Source organism: Notechis scutatus, chromosome 5 (assembly GCF_049901735.1).
Source record: "Notechis scutatus isolate UNSWTSFEM ecotype Mainland chromosome 5, rNotScu1.2, whole genome shotgun sequence".
Taxonomy (NCBI): Eukaryota; Metazoa; Chordata; class Lepidosauria; order Squamata; family Elapidae; genus Notechis; species Notechis scutatus.
In genome coordinates this window covers 57666707-57692465 of record NC_142013.1, presented here as the reverse complement: position 1 = coordinate 57692465, position 25759 = coordinate 57666707, and the positions used below count along the sequence as shown (strand labels likewise).

General features: G+C 35.3%; 1 protein-coding gene across 1 annotated transcript in view; it reads right to left on the bottom strand.

The window, feature by feature from the left end:
* Window positions 1–2065: 2065 nt before the first annotated feature.
* EFHC2 (EF-hand domain containing 2) overlaps window positions 2066–25759 on the bottom strand; it is a 59786-nt gene continuing 36092 nt past the window's right edge. The window contains exons 12-15 of the mRNA XM_087967570.1: window positions 22533–22730; window positions 21509–21601; window positions 9229–9334; window positions 2066–3191 (exon numbers count right to left, since the gene is read on the bottom strand). Of these exons, the coding sequence (XP_087823696.1) occupies window positions 3096–3191; window positions 9229–9334; window positions 21509–21601; window positions 22533–22730 (493 nt within the window). The 3' untranslated portion in view covers window positions 2066–3095. The remainder of the gene's footprint in view (window positions 3192–9228; window positions 9335–21508; window positions 21602–22532; window positions 22731–25759) is intronic.

Genomic DNA, 25759 nt, shown 5'->3' with positions numbered 1-25759 from the left:
ATGAGGCTTATGCTGCAGGTCCTGTCTTCTAGAGTGTATATGGTGGGATCCAGATGGCATGTCTTTGTAACCCACACGTACCCCAATTTTCTGCAACATCATTCTCGACCCACCCATCTACTTTCTGGAAGGCCTTTAAGACTTCATTTGGGGGTCATCAGCCATGGTGAGCCTGCAAGATGGTTATGTGATGCTGAATGATTGTATTGTCTCACTTTCTTTGTTTTTTATCCTTTATGTTGTTCAAATCATGATTTTAACTGTGCATATGTTGTATGCTGCCTAGACTTATGTTTCATGAGATAGGTAGCTAAATAAATTTATCAAATCAAAGCATGGAGGATTATACTATAAATTGCTATGAATTTTGATTACTCTTTACTACACTCTACACTCATTGACAACATCATCAAAGGATCATCAATAATGAAAGACCATTATCTGTGTTATGGTTCCTTGAATGCATCTAGTTGTTCACTTTGTGATGCAGAATGCAGGACCAAATGGGCTTTGGACTGATGAAACAGCATTTTCTCCCCTGCCTACTTTCTAATGTTCTATTCTTGCCAATATAGGATTGCCACAGACTCTAGTGAATCAGACAACATACACATTTTTGTAATAAACCAATAATTATGATCCCCATGTAACAAAAATGTTGGTCAGGATTTACATCCCCACTCTGCATATCCTTTGCCCTGTTGAGTCACCAAATATCCAAAAACAGCACAGACCCATAAAAAGCATATTGCTGAATAAAGCAATAAACATGTATCTGCCAATTTTAACAGTAAGAATCATTATTCACTGTTGACTAGAAATGTTGACTGACTTTTAATCATACCAATTTTTGTTGTATTTCTAGTGTCATATAAGAGACAGTATTCATTGTTAATGGACCAGGAGTTGGTTAGTGGTGTTATTCACATACATGAAGGGAAATCTCATCCAAGTCAATGCATTCATTTCACTATTTTCAGGCTTGGACCTCTCAAAAGTTAGAAGACTTAAAACAATATTTGCTGGTATTTAAAGCATTCAGATCCATTTGCATCATATCCTGGGAATACATATTTTGTTCTCAGAATATAAACACCTGAAAGAGTTTGAACTGGAACAGAATTAAATAAAAATGCATTTCAACTTTATACTTTAAATCACACATCCAAGTAGTGAAGACTTGAAAAGATGCCCCATTTGCCATAAAGAAGAAGGGGTCAACCTACTTTCCAAATCACCAGAAAGCAGGACAAGAAACAATAGATGGAAACCAATTAAGGTGAGAACCAACCTAGAACTAAGGAGAAACTTCATGACCATTAGAGCAATTTATCAGTGGAATAGCTTGCCTTCAGAAGTTGTAGGCGCTCCATCACTGGAGGTTTTTAAGAACAGATGGACAGCCATTTGTTTAGAATGATATAGGGCTGTGGTGGCAAATCTATGGCATGCGTGCCACAGATGGCACGCAGGACCCTCTCTGTGGGCACATACGCTGTTGCCCCAGCTTGGTTCTGCCACACACGTGTATGCGCCTCCTGCTGGCCAGCTGGTCTTCGGGTCTCTGCCATGCATGCGCAGGGGGCAGGATGCATGCGTGGGGCAGGATGCATGCGCAGGGGTGGGGCGCATGCATGGGGTGCACATGTGTGGGGCTATGTGTACATGCATGGGGGCGCATGTTGCATTTTGTACGCGCTTGCTCTTTGGGCACAGTGCCGAAAAAGTTCGCCGTTACTGATATAGAGCAGGGGGTTGAACTAGAAGACTTCCAACTCTGTTATTCTGTTCTGTTAAGTCTAGGGATATTATATATGAGAATTTCTTGGGATATTCCTGTTTGGAGCAATAAAGTCATGAACTATTACAAAATGTATTGATGTTTCTGAATTGGGATGTATTTTTAAAAAAATCTTTTCAGTTATTTCACAAATGACTTTCCTTTTTCCAAACAAAAAGAAAATATCTTGTATTAAAGACTTTTTGTTCAGATTGCTGACAATGTCCATATTGAAGGCAAAGACATTCATTCCTGTGAGAAAGTGGAGAATTTTTAAGACAACAGTTAAAGGAATGTACAATTTTTATTACAAATTTATTTTAGTCATTAACAAATCTATTCAAATTCTTTTCCAATTCTTTTCCAAAATTATTTGGTATTCCAAAATAGGCTAGAAAGAAATGGGAGAAAGGATTATGAATGTCTCACTATTACCAGACTACTGTGCTATAACAAAGATAGAAAGGTTCCAAATAGGTTGATAAATTTGTTATTATGTCACTCATGTAAATGTTTTTCCTGAGATAGTATTTAAGTATATCAGGCATAAGGCATCTCTTAACAAAATAGGATGAAGAATGATAGTTACTTTTGTCATGAGACAGTTTAGAACAAAACATGTTTTACATTTTATTAAACTTACTCCATGAGCAATCCATATCTTCACAAAGCACATCCGTGACCTGCTATCAATAGATTTTTATTCTTGGTATTTCTTACACTTTCCTGTGGTTGTTTTTAACTATCAATTGGGAATTTTGAAAAAAAAAAGATTATCTTATTATAATCATAGAACAAGCCTGGGGTCATTCAAACTATTATTTAGCTTTGACATGCCAATATACATTTCCCATTCCTTTTCATGTGGAAGTTGAATTGCAGTTACTGATTAACAACACTTAAAAAGCTAGGGTGGGAGATTCTAGTCAATTTTTCTCTTCTATGCAACTCTTAAAGGGCCAGGCTTTAATCCCAAAGTTTGGAAGGATTTATTTGAAAAAACAAAGGGAACCAGCTTGATTGTTCAAGTGGAAAAGAACAAAATTCTAAATTATATAGCATCCATTCCATATGTAAGAACTGAAAATAAAGATACATTTATATTATTATACTAATATATGGTATAAGCTTTTCAAAGAATTACAAAGTATATGTATTATATTTCTACAATAAAATAAAAAATAAAACTTACATCCCCCCAAAAAAATCTGTAGCTGTGATTCTTTTATTTTGTTTAAATAAAAATATGCAGTAACTGTCCAGAAAGAGAAAATTGCAATGTTTATCCATAAGAAGTATGATGTATGGACTAAGGCTAATCTTTGCTGCCAAAGACATCTTCTATTAATGGTAGGTATTTTATTTTTTTCACTGGAAGTGCTGGTGGCTCCCCACTCCATCGATCTTCATACTGAAAGCATAAGCAAAGGGTAAGAAGGTTTAGAACTGCACTGTGAAATTGACAGTAACTAGAAATGATGTTGAATACTAGCAAGCATTGCAGTTTTGTTTCTATCAAAACTATACACCATATATTTGCATTATAATTTTCAGTGCTCTCCAGATGGAGAGGTGGGGGGCGGTTCCCTTTTTTTCTGCTTTTTTATTCTGTGTGCTCTTTGATTTACCTGATGATTTACTTCATGATGTAGTGATGTGTCTATCTTACTTGATGTAAATACAGATGTAAAATGTATTTAATTACATAAAACTACAAGTTCATTTCAACCTCATTTGGACGCCAGCTGCGCAATTCCCTGACATCATGACTATCTGTATATTTCTTTGGCCTGCTTAGGGAAAGGACAGTGCTGGCCAATCTTCTTAATAATTGGGAGGGGGGAATGCTCTGTTAGACAAACAGATTGTCAGTGGGATTCCTCAATCTAATATTCTTCTGGAGAGAGACTGATCTCCATCCAAGAAAAATTAAAATGAGAACAGAAGACAATCAGATAGAATTCCCTGGAGAAATACTAATAAGGAAGACACATTATGTATGTTCTATTTTAAAGTAGAATACAAATTATTAAATAACTGGGTGATACAATGTTTAATCTGGAAACAGTATGGTTTTTATTTCCTCCTTGCATAGTTCCTCTGTGCAGTTTCTAAATGTGATAATTAAATAAAATGAAAATATTAAGGGGCAAGTGAATAGATTTCTACACTTTAAATCGGGGGTGTCAAAGTCAAGGCCTGCGGGCCGGATCTGGCCTGCAATGAGGTCAGATGCGGCCTGTGATGAGGACAGATGCAACCCGTGCAGTCATCCTGGAAACTGTAAGGGGTTGGCCGCGTCTCTTCGGCCCATGCCATCCCAGTGTACGTATGTGCGCAAAGAAACCGGGGGGGCATGTGCACATAGACCCAGTTCTCCACTGCCACATGCAGGGCAACAAAAGTAGTCTGTGGACACACGGTAAAAAAAAAAATAGTTCAGCCCTTCCAACTTCGCGAGATCTTATTTTTTTTGGTGAGAAGTTGGAAAGTCTGAACTATTTTTTTTACCATGTACCTAGACTACTTTTGTTGCCCTGCACGTTGCAGCAGCGAACGGAGCTGGAAAGCAGGTTAGTGAAGGGATATGGCTGCCCTGGGAGGTTTGGAGGGCTGAGGGTTTGACACAGGTGGCCTGGCTGAAGGGCCCTCAGGTAACCCAGTGCGGGGCGGGTAAGGCAGCTTTGCACCCACTGCCTTGCTTCATCCTCTGCCCCCCCACCGCCTCACTTCATTCTTCACCACTTCTTCTCCTTGCTCGCTGCCATAATGGAGCAGGAGGCTGAGCAACACACTGGTGCGGTGGCCACAAAGCGAGGCGGTGGGGGATGGAGGATGAAACAAGGTGGGGGGGTTGGAACTGCCCCCCCATGCCCTCCACCGGCTTATCTGAGAGCCCCGCAACCAAGCCATCAACATCCTGATAACTACTTCGTCTTGCAGCAGCTCCAGCAACCCCATCCAGAACCTCACATGTTGCTCAACCTCTTGCTCCATTATGGCGACGAGTAAGGAGAAGCAGGCCAGCAGCCACGTGGGATCCTAGAAAGGGATTTCTTTTTTTTTTTTTGAAAACAGTTTTATTAATTTTAACAACAAACAAAAACACATAAAACGTAAAAACATCATCCTTTCCTTCATAAGTTTACAGACAGTGTATCGGTTGGTTTACCACTTTTTTTGTGCATCCATTTCATAGTCTCCATTGTAGTTATATTACATAATAGCTCATATTGTCAATCAACAATTATATAGCCTGATATCATTATTAAACAATCATTTAACTATAATTTTATTAATTCATACTTTAACGAGATAACTATAGTTTACTTAATCCATTTTATAGCAAATCATTGGATTTTCATACCAAGTCTATCTTAATAAAATTTTATAAAAATAGTATCAAAGAAAAAAAAAAAGAAATATGTATTCATTATTTCCTAAAATTCTAAATATTCTATTATATTTTATTATCTAGCCATTGATAGAAAAGGTCCCAAATTTCATAGAATTGTCTATCTTCTTGTTCTCTAATTTCGTATGTCAATCTACTCATTTCAGCACATTCCAATATTTTCTTAATAATTTCTTCCTGTGATGGTATTTTCTCACTCTTCCAATTTTTAGCAAATACAATCCTAGCTGCTGTTAATACATTTACAATCAAATATTTCAAATGTTTATTGTATGTATCAGGTAAGATTCCCAATAAAAAATCTCTGGTTTTAAATCTATATGTTTCTTTGTCATTTTTTCCAACCATATGCGAATTTTAGTCCAATATTTTCTAGCGTCCTCACAAGTCCACCACATATGGTAATATGAGCCAGGTATCTGATGGCATTTCCAACATTTTTCAGATTTATTCTTGAACATTCTTGCTATTCTTGTCGGGGGGAAATGCCACCTGTAAAACATCTTATACAGATTTTCTTTATATGCTGTTGACATTGTCATTTTATAATTTTGAGACCACAATGCCATTTCTCTAAATCAATCCCATATCCAAAATTCTTCCCCCAAACAATCATAGTTTCTTTAACTTGTTCTTCCTCTGGTTTAATTTCTAGTAAATAACCATATAATTTTTTAATCACTTTTTCATCAGTACCTGTCAAAATCTTATCTAAATCAGTCAATTTATCATAGAATCCCTCTGTTTTAGAATTTTTAACATACCTTGAATGTATTTGCGCATATGAAAACCAATTCATCTTTATACCTTGTTCTTCTAGATTTTGCATCATTTTAAGTTCACCCTTTTCATCCAATATTTCCCCATATCTAACTGTTTGTTCCTTCTTGTATGTTATAGGATAAGAAAAAGCTTCAATAGTTGATAACCAAACTGGGATTTTCAAATAACATTGTCTCTTAATTTTCTCCCAGTTTAACCATAAAGACTCCCGTATATAATTGCCTTCTAAAAATAGCCCTGCGATTTAGTTCCCTTATACCACAGAAAAGCATGCCAGCCCAGTAATAAATCATGTCCTTCTAGTGTCTACAATCTAGTCTTTCTTAATGTTATCCATTCTTTGGCCCACATCAAATTTGCAGCTTGATAGTACAACTCCCAATTAGGAAGGCCAAATCCTCCTCTAGTTCTAGCATCTTGTAAAAGTTTTAATTTTATTCTCGCTTTCTTGCCTTGCCATATATACTTCAACACAATTTTATTTAAGTCTTCAAAATAATCTTTGCCAAGCTTAATTGGTATTGTTTGGAACAAATATAAAATTCTGGGTAAAATATTCATCTTGATTGTTGAAATTCTGCCTATTAATGACAGTTGTAGATTTTCCCATTTCTTCAGATCAAGTGCTATCTGCTGTTTGAGTTTAATATAGTTATTCTCTTTCAATGTAGTACATCTTGACGTCAAATATATCCCCAAATACTTAACCTTATTCGTGACTTGAATTTTCAGTAGGTCTTCCAGTTCTCTTTGTCTTAATAACATGTTCTTTGTCAGAATCTTTGTTTTATCTTTATTTATTTTCAAACCAGCCATCTCACCGTACGTCTCTATCTTTTCCAATAGTTTTAAAGCTGTCTCTAGAGGATCTTCCAGAATGAAAACCAAATCATCCGCAAAGGCTTGTAGTTTAAATTCCTCTTTTTTGATTTTCATTCCTTTTATATTTTGGTCCTCTCTAATATTTCTATTCAACACTTCCAAAGTCAATACAAATAGCAAAGGTGATAATGGGCATCCTTGTCTTGTGCCTTTTCTTATGTTAATAGAGTCTGTAAGTTCTCCCTCTATCATTACTTTTGCCGTTTGCTTATAGTATATAGCTTCTATTGCTTGAATAAATTTTCTGGCAAAACCCATCTGTTCCAGTAGTAGTAACATAAATCTCCAGTTCACATTGTCAAATGCCTTTTGGGCATCTAGAAATATCAAAGCCATTTGTTTTTCAGGATGCGCCTCATAATATTCCAAAGTGTCCAGAATTACTCTCATATTGTCTTTGATTTGTCTCTTTGGGAGAAATCCATTCTGATCAGGATGAATAAAATTATTTAAATATTTTTAAGCCTTTCTTCCAAAATTGAAGCAAAAATTTTATAATCTGCATTCAATAAAGAAATAGGTCTATAGTTCTTGATTTGTGATGGATCGGCCCCTTCTTTTGGAATAAGTGTAATGTAAGCTTCTGACCATGTTTTAGGTATCTTCTTATTTGACATAACTTCATTCATGACTTCTAGCAATGAAATGCTCAATGATTCTTGTAGTGTTTTATAAAATTCTGCCTGAAGCCCATCTGGACCTGGTGCTTTTCCATTATTCTGTCTGTTAAGTGCTTCGTTTAATTCCATCATTGTTATAGTACTTTCTAACATTTTTTCAGTCTCTTTAGGTATCTTAGGTAGGTTAGCATTTTGTAAATACTGTTTAATTTTTTCCTCATCAATATCCTCTTGTTTATATAGTTGTCCATAAAAATCTCGGATAATTGCCTTCTTCTCCTTATTACCATAGCACATTTGGCCTTGATCGTCTATTAACTGTAATATTTTCCTTGATTCTTTCTCCTTCCTAGAAAGGGATTTCTTGAGCTGCCGTAGCAAGGCCAAGCAGTTGTCAGGATGCTGATAGCCTGGCTGCTGAGCATGAAAGTTTATACGGATGTTCATACTGACTTTAAAAAGAAATTAATATGTAAACTGAATTTGAGATTGAAAATGTACTAACGTTATGCAAATTAAAGATTCCTAATCTGCAGTTATCGGTTTCATATCTTTTGTTAATCTAGGCCACTTCATTTCTGCTTAAATCTGACACTCATTAATATCTCATCAAGTAGAAGGTGATTTTTAATACTTGAATAATTATTTATTTATATCTTTATGTAATGTGATGCACTGCCATGATATTATGGTAGCAGATATAAGAAATTTTAAATAAGATCTTGTAGGCTGCATTCTCACTTAATATTTAGACATGTTTTGGTTTGCATTCTAGTGACCTGGTTTGAACAGATTGAAGTAATCATAGATAGAGCTTCACATCCAAAATTACAACATAGTTTTTGGAACAAAGCAATCTGCTGGGTACCTCTTCATCAACCTAACATATGTTTTCTTAATCAACTTAAGTTAATCTTGCCTGGTTCACACACTGATTAAGCCTGCTAGCAACTTAAAATCAGCAACTTAAAATCAACAGAGATATGGAAAGAGAAGCTACTTTATGTGGGCATGATCCTCACTATATAGGATTATTACCTTTAAAATGGAGGGCCTATGAAAGTATAAATTAACTAGGTATACAAGTAGAGGCCATAAACATTAATATTGCATAGAGCTAATTAACAGTCCAACACAGAGAGAAAGATACTGTAATGAAGCCAAAATAAATAAGTTTTAAAATCTATATGCTACTAAAACTCTCATGCCTGTAAACTTTAATTGGGTGAAATGGTGCATCATAGGGAAAACATTATCCACCAAGGTACCCAAATGAGCTGATGTATAGAATTTGTCCTAAATCCATGACATACGTGCAACTGAAATTTTACAAATTTTATGAAACATTTTTGACATAAAAATTATCATAAAGCATTTTATGATACAATACCAAATGTCATAAAATGTTTCCTATGATCAACTCCTGGTGTCTGACAGTGCTATACAGTTCAACAGGGGTACTTTCCAGGCATATATCTCTGAATATCTCCTTGAAGTTTTAAGTATTCTTTCAAATACATTAGAAGCTCTGCCATTTTTGAAGGTACTGAGGAATCTGGTAAGGAAATATCTCTCAAATGATGACCCAAAGGGTTACAAGTTGTCTAGTGCAAAATTAAAACTGAAATTCCTTGTAAATAGTAGCAATGTTTGGGCAGTAAAGCCAAACCATTCTGTACTCTTGTTTGAGAACTTGAACTATTATGATTTATATTTTTGGAAAGTTATGGATACATATTTTACTTTACCTGTAACGGCATCAGGATGGTTTGGAAAGCTGGAATTGGATGCTCTCTCCAGTTCAGCCCATCAACCAACTTCTTATAATTTACATGTTCTTTGCAATCTTCACACCTAAATACAGATTGTGTGCATATATTCATTATTTAGCTCTCCCTCTATCATTTGGTTTAACCTGTTGTTTATTTTGATATAATGAATAATTCAAGTATCTTTGGAGTATAGCTGGAACTCATGAAAAAGAAGAAATGTAAGGAGAAAAAGAGACTCATGGTTTTAGCCTGTGTTCACATGTCTTATAAGCAAACAAATATTCATTATATATGTACATAAGTGAAAGCAACTCCCTATTTTAAGACAGGCTTGCTTACAGAGCCCTCTTGTTTTTCTTTTATTATTTCTTAGATAATTTGTTATTCCCGATTTAACTAGCAAAGCACCATCTTGACATAGGCCTCTAGCCCTCAAAGCGTAGCTGTCACAAGAGAGGACTGGTCTGTCAATGAGGCAATGATACTTAAGAGGCTTTTTTAGAATTCAGAAACTAAATTCCAAGAGTCAGAGTATTTTATGTAAAAGCTTAAAGGCAGAGTTTGTGGCAGAGTTTACTTTGCAGGTGCACATTCATGGAGTGTTTCTTCAAATAATTTGACCACAAGGAGTGGACAGAAATTTATTTTTATGGTAGAATTCTCCTTTTACTTATGTATTACAAGAACAGATAATGAAATGCCAACAAAATCAAAATGAAGTAAATTATGGTTAGTGGCCTTTGAACAAAAACAGATTAACTCAAGTAATATTCCTGATTTTGTTTGCTGATGGGAAATCTGGTCAACTGCCATGAACATGTTTTACATTATTACATTTATTCTTCCCATTTGTGAAAAACAACTACTTATCATACAGAAATACTGAGCCAATAAATGACCATATTTTAAAAGATTAAATCTGAAAGGACAATAATTCCCAAACCTTTGTTTAAATAGCAAATACATTCAATAAAATTCAACCGGTATTAAACCAATTTTACATGTGTGCTTTGAAATAACATGTATTATTTCAGTAAAGATTCTCCTATAGAGAAATATTGGGATTGCTACATTATATTAACAATCTGCAATTTAATTAATAGATTTTTAGCTTTTTGCGTTTTCAGTATTTGTTTGGCTCAGGAAAAAAAAAAGGAAAAAAAGTAAGAGTAATAAGCCTAAAGCTAAAGAAATAAATGTTGTTATAGTGTTAGATAAAATAACAACTGCAGCACAGAGAGATGGACTTTCTCTGTTAAAAAAAAGTTATTTTACACTCAACATCTGAACAAACAGCGCATATTCATTCCACTGCTGTAAAAGTGCTATTGTATAATTCAGGAAATAACTGGGAACATACTCCAATTTTCAAGTTGTTGGATCAAATTTTTAAAAAAGATTCCAATAAATATGCTATAAGATTGTGGGAAACTCTGTAGGCACTCTTCCTTAATTGTTATCAAATAACCATGGCAACTGAATTATTGGTTTTGTTTCAGATGTAATACATTCCTGTGGCCCATTTTATATTTCACAATATGAAATTTGTGGATTATTTTCAGGTTAACACATGTATAATATTTAATTCAGAGAAAGTTTAGCTTTTATATAACAAATTAAACATGGATTTTGTAATTGTAATTGTAAAATTGTAACATTGTGGAATTCATTCAGGATCTAGATAGATAGATAGATAGATAGATAGATAGATAGATAGATAGATAGATAGATAGAATAGAATAGATTTTTATACATACACATATACTGATATATGTATATAAGCATGCATATGTGTGTATGTATGTGTGTATACACATATATACACATAACACACACACAGAGAGAGACAAAAAGTTATGTTGTATTCCTCTATATTATCTATACAAAGGACTCATATTAAATATTCAATACATTTAACATAATTCTCCTTGGATACAATTCTTTTATTACTGATTTAGAGAACAGAGATAATTTTTCATTCCAGGATTTCAGCTGTTCTAACTTTCTAACCATTCAGTAGAGAGACTAAAGTGGTTTATTTTCCTCTTTTTAATGCTCATGACCAGGTATTGTAAGTGATGAATATGCAGAAAATTGCAAAAATTATCCATTTGCCACTCTGGTGAAGTCCCTGAAATTATTTTATTTTATGAAGGAACCAATTTTTTCACTAGCATTTTAGTACTCATTAGACATTTCAGATAAAGATTATTTCCTAATGAAGAAATAAAACTCGATAAATAAAAAACTCAATTAATCTTTATATTCAAAGTGTCATCCTATATTCAGAACTGAGTCTTGCCTTTCATGAAACAGAATCCTATGCTTGGAATGAAACTAAGAACCTGAACTAGAACTCATAAGAACTCCCCTGATGTATATTAACTGTGCACATAAATCCCCTGTGGAGGCTCCTATAAAGTTTTTCCAATTAAAGTACTGGCTTAAATTAATCTTTAGAAATGAATCTCGAATCCAGTTAAGGTTAAGTCCTAGCTAAAAAACTTTCTTCTTCTATAAGAAATGTATGGGCTCAGATTTGAATTATTATGGCGTCTAACATAATTCCTGATGATGCTGTGATTTGAGAGATACTTTAGAAATAAAGCTGCAATTTCCCAACATGGATTTACATACAATAGGACTCCTCACTGTTCTAACACTTAGCCACTTCGTTAATCCTTTACCAATCTACTTTACTAAGAGATAGTTTAAAAAGTGCTATAGCTATTTTACTAATATTTTCTCCATCTTGTATAAAAAAGCATTCTCTTGGGCTAAACTTAGTGTTTTGTCATCCATGGTTCTACACTGTGTGCACAATAATTAGGCAAGTTGTATTTGGAGGATTAATTTTATTATTGAATAACTACAGTGCTCTCGGTCAATCCAAAATGTTAATAAACCTCAAACCTGAATATTTAAGAAAGTAAAAATGAGGTTTTGGCTTTCTTGGGAGAATATCTATGTGTGCACAATAGTTGGGCAACTATTAGTATGTAGAATTATTATGCAACTAAATGAAAAATGAAAATTTGCCCATCTCAGTTATTTATTTGCATCTGTTAAAGTGAGGATAATACACAAACAACTCAAAATCTACAAATAAACATTTATGACATTTCAAAAACAAATCAACCATTGACCAATATTGCCACCCTTCTTTTCAATAAGGCCGTAAGTCTTCCATTCAGCAGCAGATCAACTCTTTGTGCAGCAGCAACCATAGCCTCCCAGACACTGTTCAGAGAGATGTACTGTTTTCCTTCACTGTACATCTCCCATTTAAGAAGGGCCCATAAGTTCTCAAAAGGATTTAGGTCAGGTGAGGAAGGGGGCCATGCCATTATTCTTTCATCTTTAAGGCCTTTACTGGCTAGCCACGCAGCGGAGTACTTCGATGCATGCGATGGAGCATTGTCCTGCAGGAACATCATAGTCTTCTTGAAAGATGCAGACTGTTTTCTGTACTACTGGCTTGAAGAAAGTGTCTTCTAAAAACTGGCAGTAGATTTGGGAGTTAATTTTGAGTCCATCTTCAACCCAAAAAGGTCCAACTAGTTCATCTTTAATAATACCAGCCCATACCAGTACCCACCTTGCTGGCGTCTGAGTCAAAGTAGAGCTCTATGCCCATTACTGATCCAGCCACAGATCAGATCCATCTGGTCCGTCAAAAGTCACTTTCATCTCATCAGTCCATAACACCTTTGAAAAATCTGACTTCAGACATTTCTTGGCCTAGTCTTGCCATTTCAAATTATATGTCTTGTTCAGTGGTGGTTGGGTTTCAGCCTTTCTTACCTTGGCCATGTCTTTGAGCATTGAACACCTTGTACTTCTGAGCACTCCAGGTAGGTTGCAGTTCTGGAATATGAGAGCACTGGAGGAAATGGGTTCCTGGTAGCTTCACGTTTGATTCTTCTTAAATCTTTGGCGGTTAATTTGTGTCTTTTTTTCTCAACACATTTCTTGCGACCTTGTTGACTATTTGCATCAAAACGTTTGATGGTTCTGTGATCACACCCAATATCTTAGCAATTTCAAGAGTGCTTCATCCCTCTGAAAGACTTTTTACAATTCTTGATTTTTCAGAGTCAGTTACATCTCTTTTTTGGCCCATTTTGCCTGAGGAAATGAAGCTGCCTAATAATTATGCATACCTTGATATAGAGTGTTGATCTCTTTAGGCCACACTCTCCCTCATTACATAAATACACATCACCTGATATGCTTATATCCACTAAGCATTCAAGTTTATACAGGTTGGAGGTGAAAAATATGTGTAAAAATGATGATACGGCCAAAATACTCACTTGCCTAATAATTGTGCACACAGTGTACAAGGGAGATTTCTGATGTAACAAGCCAACAGTTATCTCATGCATCACAGCACTTTGGTGTTCTGAATGAATACCCAACTTGGGTATTGTAACCCAAATTGGGTTGCCTTGAAGAGTTGAATATCCCCCACTGCATAGTATGCTCAAAATAATAGGTGATGAAAGATATATAGCTTTAATACTTGCACTAATTTCAGCCTAAATAGCCCAAGTTCAATAATGAGGCCTCTTTTTCATTCAAGCTGTTTTTACATTGTTTATTTTCTTCTGAAGCAGCTGTATTAATAGCACATTTTTCTAAACAATATTCTCATTTGTTTCAACATTGCTAACATATTAAAGTGCAATATACACAGATGACTCGTCTGAATAATAAAAATATTAAGCAGAGATATAACAAGGCTGTAGTCAAAATGAAAATAGCATTAATATGCAAAAGAATCTCTGGGGAGAAACAACATTAGAATATAAACAATACAAAGGGAAGAATTGCTTGCAGATTGCCATTTCATCCAAGCTGAATAGATTTAACATTCCAATCTTATTTCATTCTTCAACATAGTGACTAAATTAGTAAACGAGCGAAATACTGTGGACATAATATACTTAGACTCCAACAAGGCATTTGACAAAGTAGACAACCTACTTCTTGGTAAGCTAGAAAAAAGTGGGATAGATAGCATCACCACTAGATGGATTCGTAACTGGCTGACAAACCATACTCAACGAGTAGTCTTTAATAGTAGTCTACATGGAGGAAAATAAACAGTGGGGTGCCACAAGGTTCCATCTTAGGCCCAGTACTCTTCAATATCTTGATAACTGACTTAGACGAGGGACTAGAAGGGGAACTTACCAAATTTGCAAATGATACTAAGCTGGCAGGAATAGCTAACACCCTAGAAGATAGGCTCAAGATCCAGATGTATCTTGACAGACTTGAACACTGGGCCCTATCTAACAAAATGAAATTCAATGTAGAGAAAAGTAAAGTCCTACACTTAGGCAAGAAAAACCAAAAATACACATATAGACTGGGTGAAATCAGGCTTAATAGCAGTAACTGTGAGAGGGATCTTGGAGTCTTAGTGGACAACTAGTTAAATATGAGCCAGCAGTGTGCAACAGCAGCCAAAAAAGCCAATGCAATCCTAAAGTGCATTAACAGAGGGATACACTTAAGATCGTGAGGTACTAATACCACTCTATAAAGCCTTAGTAAGACCACACCTAGAGTACTGCAGCCAGTTTTGGTCACCATACTATAAAAAAAGATGTTGAGACTCTAGAAAAACTGCAGAGAAGAGCAACCAGGATGATTAGGGGACTGGAGACGAAGAACAGTTACAGGAACTGGACATGGCTAGTCTAGTGAAGAGAAGGACCAGGGGAGACATGATAGCAGTGTTCCAATATTTGAGGGGCTGCCACAGAGAGGAAGGGGTCAAGCTATTTTCTAAAGCACCAGTAGCCCAGACAAGGAATTCAACCTAGAAATAAGGAGAAATTTTCTGACAGTGAGAACAATCAACCAATGGAACAGTTTGCCTTTGGAAGTTGTGGGACCTTCATCACTTGACACTTTCAAGAAGAGATTGGACTGCCATTTGTCAGAAATGGTGTAGGGTCTCCTGCTTGGGCGAGGGGTTGGACTAGATGACCTACAAGGTTGCTTCCAACTCTGTTAATCTGTTAATAGTTTTTCTCAGAATTAAAAGGGGTTTTAGTTAAAGGGATGATGTTAGGGATATACACCCTAGCAGAACCTGCACGGCAGTCAGTCAGGCAGGCAAATATGTGAGATAAACGTTTTTGTAGCTTACACAGTAAAACAGATACAATGTGCTAGTTAAATAGTTTATTCCAGTAAGATTTATAGCGTAGTCAAACAGTCCATATATCATACACTTAGTTCAGTCCGTCCGGGGATTAATCAGTTGCAAAGTCCAGTGTCGAAAAAGAGGTCAGTAAACTTACAAATATCAGTCCTGTAATATATCTCTTTGCAGTTAGAGATATGAAGAAGTTAAACTTCCTTTTCTTCCTTCAGCAACAGCAGAGAACACGCAGTTATCAAACCATCAATCCATCATCGTCAGCAAGCAATCCAGTAAGCCAGCAATCAATCAAGTTCTCTTGCTCCCTCTTATGGCGATTTACAGCCGCACCCAAAATTACATGCTTTACAGTTAAAGTGACACACACTTAAATTCACTATCATAGTTTATATATATTATTTTACCCAAACTACGTTAGGTAACCTATGTTATTCCTAACATTCTCCCCTTTTGGGTAATATAATAATATATATATCTATTTACATCCTTAAACCGTAGTTGTCACAACTTTCTTTATGTTTGACTGAACCTTGGGCTTTTGTAAATTGATCGGCAATATTTTCTTCAGTCATACAATATTCCAATCTTATTAAACCATTTTTTACAGATTGTCTTACATTCAGATATCTAAGATCTGTATGCTTAGATCTCGTTTTTACAGCAATATTTGTAGCCAACCGTATGGCTGCTTGATTGTCCTCATAAACTACAATGGAATCATTAACAGTTATCCCCATATCCAATAACAACTGTTTATACAGAATTAAATCAGTACATAATAAAGATAGACATGAAAATTCTGCTTCCATTGTGGACATACTTATGTGTTGCTGTCTAATTGACCTCCAACCAATCAGTGCTTTTCCTAAAAGTATAGCCGTACCTGAAGTTGATTTCCTAGTGTTTATGTCTGTTGCAAAACTTGCATCAGCATATGCACTTAAAATCAGATCATCTTTTGGCTCCAAATACAATGCATAGTGCATTGTCCTTTTAAGATATCTTAATATACGCTTTGTCGCTTGCCAGTGTTGTTCAGTGGGTTCAGCGTTGAATCTTGCCAATTGATTAACGCCATAAGCAATATCTGGCCTTGACCAATTACTAATATACGATAAACTACCAATTAGTGATTGATAAATAGTCTTATCGAATTTTGGACTTTGAGCTTCAGTGTGGCCAAATTCCTGACTCATTGGAGTTTTAGCCGGCTTACAAAGTTCCATCTTGTATGTTTTTAGTAATTGATAAATCTTATCCTCTTGAGATATCTTATAGCCACTTTTGGTTTTATTTATTGTCAATCCTAGATACTGTTTTATCTCTCCTAATTGCTTTAATTTTATCCTCTTACCTAATAATGATATTATTTCAGTAGCTTCATTATTAGTTTTTGTAATTAAAGCAATATCATCTGTAAACAACAATAATGACACTATTCCATTTTTCTCTCTCTTAAATACACATGGATCAGCTAAACCTGCTTTAAACCCTATATTGTTTAACTCCTTAACAATATATTGGTTCCATTCGTAACCAGATTGTTTTAATCCATAGAGACTCTTTTTCAGCTTCCAACAGTCATTATTAGTTTTATCATCCTTAATTCCTACAGGTTTCTTTAGGTATATAGTGTGCTGCAATGGTGCAAGCAGATAGGCAGTTTCTACATCTAAGTGATTTATAATATAATTCTTCTTAGCTGCCCACACTAAAGCTGCTCTCAAGGTTGTTGCTTTTAGACTAGGTGCAAATACTTCATCATAATCACATGCAGTTTGATTAAATCCTTGAGCTACCAACCTAGCCTTATGGGTAACAGTCCCATTTTTACCTGTTTTTAATTTAAATATCCATTTACAGCCAATGGACTTTTCTCCTGGAGGTAATTTAACATTTTCATATACTTCCATTTGTTTTAATGAATTTAATTCTTTCTCCATTGCTCTTTGCCAATTTTCTTGTTCCTTTTCTGGATACATTCTAAGTTCTTCAACAGTAGTTGGAACTTTACTAACTTGGCAAACTACACTTGCCTGATACCTATCAGGTGGTCTGGTTTCACGTGTTGACCGTCTAGGTATTACAGGGCTTACAGGTGGACTTTCATGTACTACCTGTTCCTGGTTATCTATTTCTTCCTGTTCATCTATTTCTTCCTCTTCTGGTCCTATGTGCTCTTCCTGTACTTCCTCTTTAATTGTACTCTTCTTATTACTGATATGTGATTTTGGTCTTTTGTAGGTTTCTATAATTACTTCCTTACTTGAATCTTGTTCCAGTTTTTCCCATCCTACATGTTCAAGGAATTTTGCACTAGCACTACAGTAAACTCTAGGTGTACCTTTTTCCCAGAATCTGTATGATTTGTTATTAGATTCATAACCTACAACGAATAACTTTTTAGCCCTATGCTGACCCTTGTGTCTCAGTTGTGTAGGAATATGCACCCATGCTGGTGCTCCAAATGTGTGCATGTAGCTTAGGTCAGGTTTTCTACCATGCCGTGTGAATGGTAATTCACCTGTTGTTGAGTTAACAACATTATTCAATATATGATTACCACACATTATTGCTTCTCCCCACAAAGTTTCAGGTAATCCTGAATCCGACAACATAGTACGAGCCATTGCCTGTATTGTTTGGCCTCGTCTTTCTATAAAGGAATTATGTTGTGGCCTATATGGTGCAGACTTTTTATGTTCAACACCTGCCATCTTCAGTCTATTTTGGAATATATTGTTTATAAATTCCGTACCATTATCAGTTACAAGAGTTACTAGTTTCCTTTTAGTTTTTCTTTCTGCAAACTTCAACCAATTAAAGAAATTCTGATATGTTTCCGTTTTACTCTTCATTAAATAACAGAAACCATATCTAGAATAATGATCCATTATACTTAATATATAACGAGCACCTCCCACACTTGGTTTTTTAGGACCTATAATATCAGCAAATACGACCTCTAGAGGTTCCTTTGTTTTAAATCCATTTATTCTATTTGCTGGTATTACCTTGCTTTTTTCTTGACTGCAAGCATTGCAGTGCAAATACTTACTGCAAGGCTTTAGTTTTATACCTTCAGACAGTTCAACCGTTTGTTTGAGCATTTTAAAATTTATATGCCCTAAACGTCTGTGTAACAAATGTATGCATTCATCATGAGGTTTAACATTATTATAAACTGTGTTAGCTACCTCTAATGAATTATCATTTAACACATACAATTCACCTTTTAAAGTTGCAGTCACTTTTTTACCTTCTTTTTCTATTATGCAGTTTTCTCCTTTAAAGGTAACTACATAACCTAGTTTAACCAAAATTCTAACCGAAAGCAAATTAAACTTAAGTTGTGGTACATATAACATTCTTACATTTTCTTTTATGCAAAAACAATGTGCAATACCTTCACCTTTTGCTTTTATTTTCCAGCCATTAGCTAACGATATCTGCTGTGAACTCGTGGACATCTTAACAAATCTTTTCTTATCTTTCGTTATGCAGTGCGATGCTCCACTATCTACAACCCATAAATTATTATTCACAGTTTCGTTGCTATACATGGCTAACTCTAAGCATTTTTCATCCTTTTGATGCCTTTTAGCATTCTGGCTGGCATTGTTGCGTTTTTCTTTCTTGCAGAATCTAGCCAAATGTCCTTTTCCTCCACAATTAAAACATTTTCTAATTGTATAGGCTGTCGTAGATTCTTTATCTTCTTTTTTTGGTTGTTCCCTTCTGAGTTGATCCCTTTCAAGCCCTCTCTTGGCTTCTTCAATTAATCTGCCAGTAATGTCAGTTAATGTGAGGTTATCTTTTGGCAGTACTTCCAGTGAAGTTACATAGTCGTCATAGCTCTCATCTAACGAAGACAAAATTATATAAACCTGATGGAGTTCTGTGAAGATAAGTTCTTTTTCATGCAGTTCCTGAAAAATTCTCTTCATTGTGTTTATATGAGTCAACATGTCTCCATTCTTTTGAAGATGTGTTCTGAACAGTTTCCGTGTAAGATTTATATGTGCTCCTACACTGTCTCGAACATAAATCTTCTTTAAATTCTCCCAACATTTCGCAGCTGTTTCTTCTCCACGAATATGGACAAGCTGCTGGTCACAGAGAGTCAGTCCTATTATACAGAGAGCTTGCTCATTCTTCAGTTTATATTCTTGTATTTTCTGGGCATCATCCTCATCTTCCGGATCCCATGCATCTACCTCTGGTGGGTTTTGAATTATACTCCACAAACCTTCTCTGCGTAGAAGTAGGCTGCATTTCATAGACCATGAAACATAGTTTGTTCCATCCAGTTTGGATATTAGAGACAAACTTTGTAAATTGACTTGTGCCATCTTTTTCTGGATATTAAACTATAATTAATAAAACACAGCTGTCTGTTTACAGTATTGTGTAACTACACAAACTCTCACTTTATATAAGCCTGTTATATCCTGGTTAGTCTGACTGTGCAGCTGGGCCCATAACCAGTGTTAGGGATATACACCCTAGCAGAACCTGCACGGCAGTCAGGCAGGCAGGCAAATATGTGAGATAAACGTTTTTGTAGCTTACACTCAGTAAAACAGATACAATGTGCTAGTTAAATAGTTTATTCCAGTAAGATTTATAGCATAGTCAAACAGTCCATATATCATACACTTAGTCACAGTCCGTCCGGGGATTAATCAGTTGCAAAGTCCAGTGTCGAAAAAGAGGTCAGTAAACTTACAAATATCAGTCCTGTAATATATCTCTTTGCAGTTAGAGATATGAAGAAGTTAAACCTCCTTTTCTTCCTTCAGCAACAGCAGAGAACACGCAGTTATCAAACCATCAATCCATCATCGTCAGCAAGCAATCCAGTAAGCCAGCAATCAATCAAGTTCTCTGCTCCCTCTTATGGCGATTTACAGCTGCACCCCAAATTACATGCTTTACAGTTAAAGTGACACACACTTAAATTCACTATCATAGTTTATATATATTATTTTACCCAAACTACGTTAGGTAACCTATGTTATTCCTAACACATGACATGATCAGTAATTCCATTCCCACTTAAAGAAAAAAGGGTTTTGTATATTTTGCTACTATTTTATAAACTGTCTGTGACTATCTCTCAGATTTGGAAAGAAATTTGCATCATTTGAAATCTTCTCTAGACATATAGTAGATTCTTCATCTTCCCTATCAATCTCTGATTTAAAAGAACGAACTGAACCCTGCAAGAGTGCAAAGACTCTCCCACAGATCTGGGACAGAAGAAGATATAAATGGTAGCCTCACCATTTTGTCTTAAACATTGATTGCCTTGCTGGTTTCAATAAAACATAAATAATAAGTTCCTGAGAATCATGGGACCAGTTTTAATGTGTTTGCTTGGAAACCTTTCTGTAAGTGTGGACTGTTGCTTTCCCTTAATATTTCTTTTTCTCCCATTCTCCAAATAATCATCTATTGTTGTTTAGAGAGGCTGAACATTTGGATATATATTTTAGCAAGAAAATGAAATTTCCATTCCTGCTATTTTCACATTTTTAAACTTTTTTTTCCTTAGAGTGGTGCTGAAGTGACTTATCTTTGACAAGAAGATTTAGATGTTTCCTGCTTGAATAGATTAAGACAAGGTAGGATTCTCATAACTGGAGGACAGGAGCAAGAACCCTAGGAACCCTATGGCTTGCTAGCACAGGCAGTCATTCCTCTTTTCAAAGTCCATCTCTCATTGAAATTACTTCCAAATAAAAATTAGTAGTTTACAATGGAATTACTTCAGCATCACATCTCAGACATGTTGCCTGAAGCATTTATATTAAGATCAATCAAATGTTATGTGGTTCTGGGCCTTTTTTTTGTGTTTAAAAAAATATTCTCCAATCAAGTAGTTTAGCCCTGTGTCCTGATCCCAATAGGCAACAGAGAGGAAGAAGAGGTTGATGGACAGATAGAAAGAAAAGAGATGGTCCTGAAACAGCCTCTGGTACATTACCAGAAAAGGAATGTGGCTTTCAGAAGAAGAAAAAAAATTCCTTAACTCTTATTCATATTAATTATTACATTGGAAGTATGACTTACGCAGCCAGTAAAGCACGTAGAAGATCATCTGCTAATGGTAGCCTGAAGGATTTGCAAACAGTCCTGCACTTGTCACTGGCCAGCAGTCCACATCTGCGCAAACAAAAGTAATGACTTTTTTTTAATTTTAAAATTGGAATTAAGAGCAATCATTAAGCACAGTTTAAAAGAATGCTTAGAATTGTGCTAGAAAGGAATGGAAAAAGGATGGAAAAGGAAAAGGAAAACTTGTTCAAATGTGCCAGCTATTTCTTTTGATCCTCTGTCTTTAAAGGTTTTGAGCCCTAGAGAAAATTGATGTTCACCAAGCAGTTACTTGGCTCCCCCACCAACAATCTCCTGCCAAGACTCCTCCCATCTTCCCATCCCCAAGTCAGGCATTAGCAAATAATATATCATCACTTATATGATGTATTTGTTGGGGGAGGAGTACCTTCATAGTCTCAACTTTTGCTTTGGTTCAATATAAAGTTTAAAAAAAACCCTTCAGTTATCTAAATCAGTGTATTGATAAATCCAAATGGATTACAGTTATGAAGGTCTTATACTATGCATACATGTGTCTTATATACCCAAAGGGTTGCCATTGACAATTGTTCTCTAATCACTTAGGCTGAGTGATGAAGTATAGTTATGAAGGAAGGGTGATTATTCCACTGTAACTGTGCTTCTGAGAGTTTCCCTATTAGTTCTTTGTAATCCATGATGCCCAATTTAAATGGGAAGGGTGGCAGGAATGAGAGTGATTTCTGTTCATTTCTCCCATGTCAGGAAGGCTGACATGGAGAAAACTATTTCCAATGTCAATCCTCTGAGATATAGAGTGTTAAATATGCATGACGCTACATTTCCTCGCTATCCTGGGTCCGCTCCTTCCTCATCCGCCCAATCCAACATAGAGTAGAAGACTTAAACTTTCCACAACACACATTGACTTGACATGAGGGAAAGACAGCTCCTATTTTATTAGATTGGGGTTAATAAGAATTAACCATGCAGATTTGATATTGAAAGAAGGTCTTACTTTTCCCGATCACTGTATGCCAAGGCTGCCAACAGCTGGCCAAAATTTTCAAAGTTATTTTTCTTGAGATTTTCCTGGGACACTGCCAGAAGATAAGTGGCATCCATTTCATTCTCCTCTCTTACACTGTAATATCGCCCAATAGTCATAATTTCGTGTTCTGATAATTTTCCATCTGAGATATTCAATAACACATTTCTAAAAAAGAAAAGTAAAATAAAACATTAATCCATCCATCCATCCAATGGCATTTCTAGAATAGTATATGTATAATATACAGAATGTTAGGTGTGTATCATCCAGCAATAAAATACAGCTCTTTCTAATGCCAGCAGAAATGAAAGAATATCTATTTCTATAATGGAGTGGAAAATGTCTATATTATGTGTATCACAATGGCACTTTATTTATTTATTTAGCATATGGCACGTGTTAGCCAGGGATCACCGAGGTGGCTGGCTGCCTCTGTGAAAGGGATTTTATTGGGCAGTGTTATCTTTACCCATAGGATGCCTGGATGCTGGGGGAGGCTCCTTTCTTGTCCCAGCGCAATTTATTCGCTCACGGGAATAGAACTGATGAGCTGCCGACCTCAGCGGTGAGCAAGCCCAGCGTCTTACCATGTGAGCCACCCCCACCCCCCCATGGCACTTAAAACATATTTTATGACTATTGTGTAAAAAGTATCATGTTTGGTTTTCTATAAAGAAGGAAGCACGTAGCAATACAAAAAGTATTTGTTTGTTTATTTGTAGCATCCTAGCTGTTCTAAGAGGTTTGTTGTTTGCTTGCAGAAATTTCATTACCTGACTAGGTAACATCATCAGTGTTACTGTGTGTAGGGCTTGCTCCCTATATATGTACAGCATACTTGCCCTGACAGTGTTGATGGAGTTTAGGTATTCTTCAATTTAGTTTCTTTAGGGTATTGTTTGCTGCTTAATTGCTTGTCTGGTGTTCATCCTTTTAATTTGGGTGTTGGCTGCTGAGTGAATATGCCTTTTGTGATCTTTTGCCTTAGATTTTTTACCATCTCTTATGAATGATGTGCAAACATGGATTGATGGCTGGTTTGTTTGAACACCAAGCTTCAACAGTAACCTACATATATTCTCATTTATTTGTTTGTTTGTTTGCTTGCTTGCTTACTTATTATATATTTATTCATTTTAGTTCTTATAACTTAATTTCCCAAATACAAATTGGATTAGAATTGGTAATTTAAAAAAACTGTTTTTAGCTTAAAATGCACAATGAGAGAGCATGCAGTATTTTGCTTAAAAATATTCATTACTAATATATTACTGGACTAAATTTCTCACAATGGCTTTTCATTCAGATAGGGAGCACACTGATTAATTTTCTTTGAGAAAACATTCAGACCTCAAAACACAGAGAGCAACTATGCTTTAAAAGCTGTTATAAGCAATCACTGATAGTGACATCTGTATACCTAAAGGAAAGAAATTCTATTGGATAACGCTTATTTTACTGCTACCCCTCTCAACTCTATTGATTTTAATAAACATGAAAGTAAACAAATAACATAAGCAGATTTTTGTGTGGACTTTTAACTAACCTCAGTCCAATAATTTCAGCGCTTTTAAGAAAGTACTAGTATTTCAATAGTGCCTTGTAATGTACTGTCGACTGATGCATCTGGTCCTGAATTAGTGTAATACAATCTGACTGTTCAGCTCCAATAAAAATAAATTTACAAAATTCTAAATTTTGTATAAACTGAACTTTTTGAATAAAAAATATGTATACAGGCTATATTACTGAGATGAATTCCATTTCTCTTAACTAAAGTCACAGTTGAAGTATAAGCCTAAACTGATGGAAGATCCAAATTGTATTACTCCATCCAATAGTAACTGAATCCCTCTCCAAATCAATAATTCCTTATTTGAAACACTTCTTTGTCCTAATTAAACTTTAGTCTTTCAACTATATCTATCCCCTAACTACCACCACTTTTTCAGTTTCCTAGAATTTATAGATTGAAAAAGAGGGGCACAGCCATTTGAACTCTTCAAATTAATAGCACTGTAGCAAAAACTTTATAGATCATTTCCAGTGGTTTAACACAGATATTAAATAGCACAGAAGATAAGTATTGTACAACTAAAGGTCACAGGGCCCAGCAAAAATCCCAGAATTTTTGAGATAGATCTTCCAGATAGGATTAAAGTAGCTACAATACTCCATTCCTAAAGCTCAACCCAACTGAGAAACCATTTAAAAGAATATTATAGTCCATAAACTGCCATCCTGCAAAGCATTCTAGAAAGTTTTGACTGTCAAATCAGGCATTAATCCGATCCAAAATTACTTAAAATGAAATACTGCTGAAATTAGTATTGACTATTTTTTGCTGCACATTATACTGCTTGTTTTTCACCATGAGTGTCATAAAATAATAAGATGCAAAAATTATCAAGGCAATATGTCAATTTCTGAACTTTTACCTACTCAGTTTAGGATTGCTTTTCAGAATATTGATAAGATATATGGAATTGTAATATGCAAATAAAGATAAAGATGCAAGTTTAATAAACCAAGAATGACACTTAAAACTTGCGCAATTAAATTTGGAATCCTAAACTATATATTATTTACTGATATTTAGATTGTGCACATTTGAGGACAGGAACAGTTTTTTAAACTTTTATTTTCTCTGGATCACTTCAAATGATTTTTCTTTGAATCATAAACAACAAAATATCTGAATCAGGGTGTTTGGGAGATGGTATTGTCTCCAAAATTATTCTGTCTACTTCTAAGGAAAAGGGATGAAGCAAAGTTCTAGTTTTCTTAAAACTCTGCAGTGGTAAGGAATGATAAACCAAACAATGGTCAACTTCAATAACTGAAGCTGCATTCCTACATTAGAAGTTGTATTCCAATAGTGATAAAATGTTTGCACTGTGTCTTGCTGAAAGGTATTGATTTGTAAATAAGATTGTTTTAACTCTTAACAGGAGACAACTATTTTATAAAGATTTATTTTGCACATTTGCTCAAGAACAGTATGACTTTCCAATAAAAAGGAACCCTCACAGTTGCAATAATATTCACACATGACTTTCACATTTTATTTCACTATAGCAGCATAATCAATATAGATTCATCAAATATCTTCTGATAAATCTCTGATTCCCTTGGAATACAATTCTATACAGGTAATCCTTGATTTACAACCATTCATTTAGTGTCCATCTGAA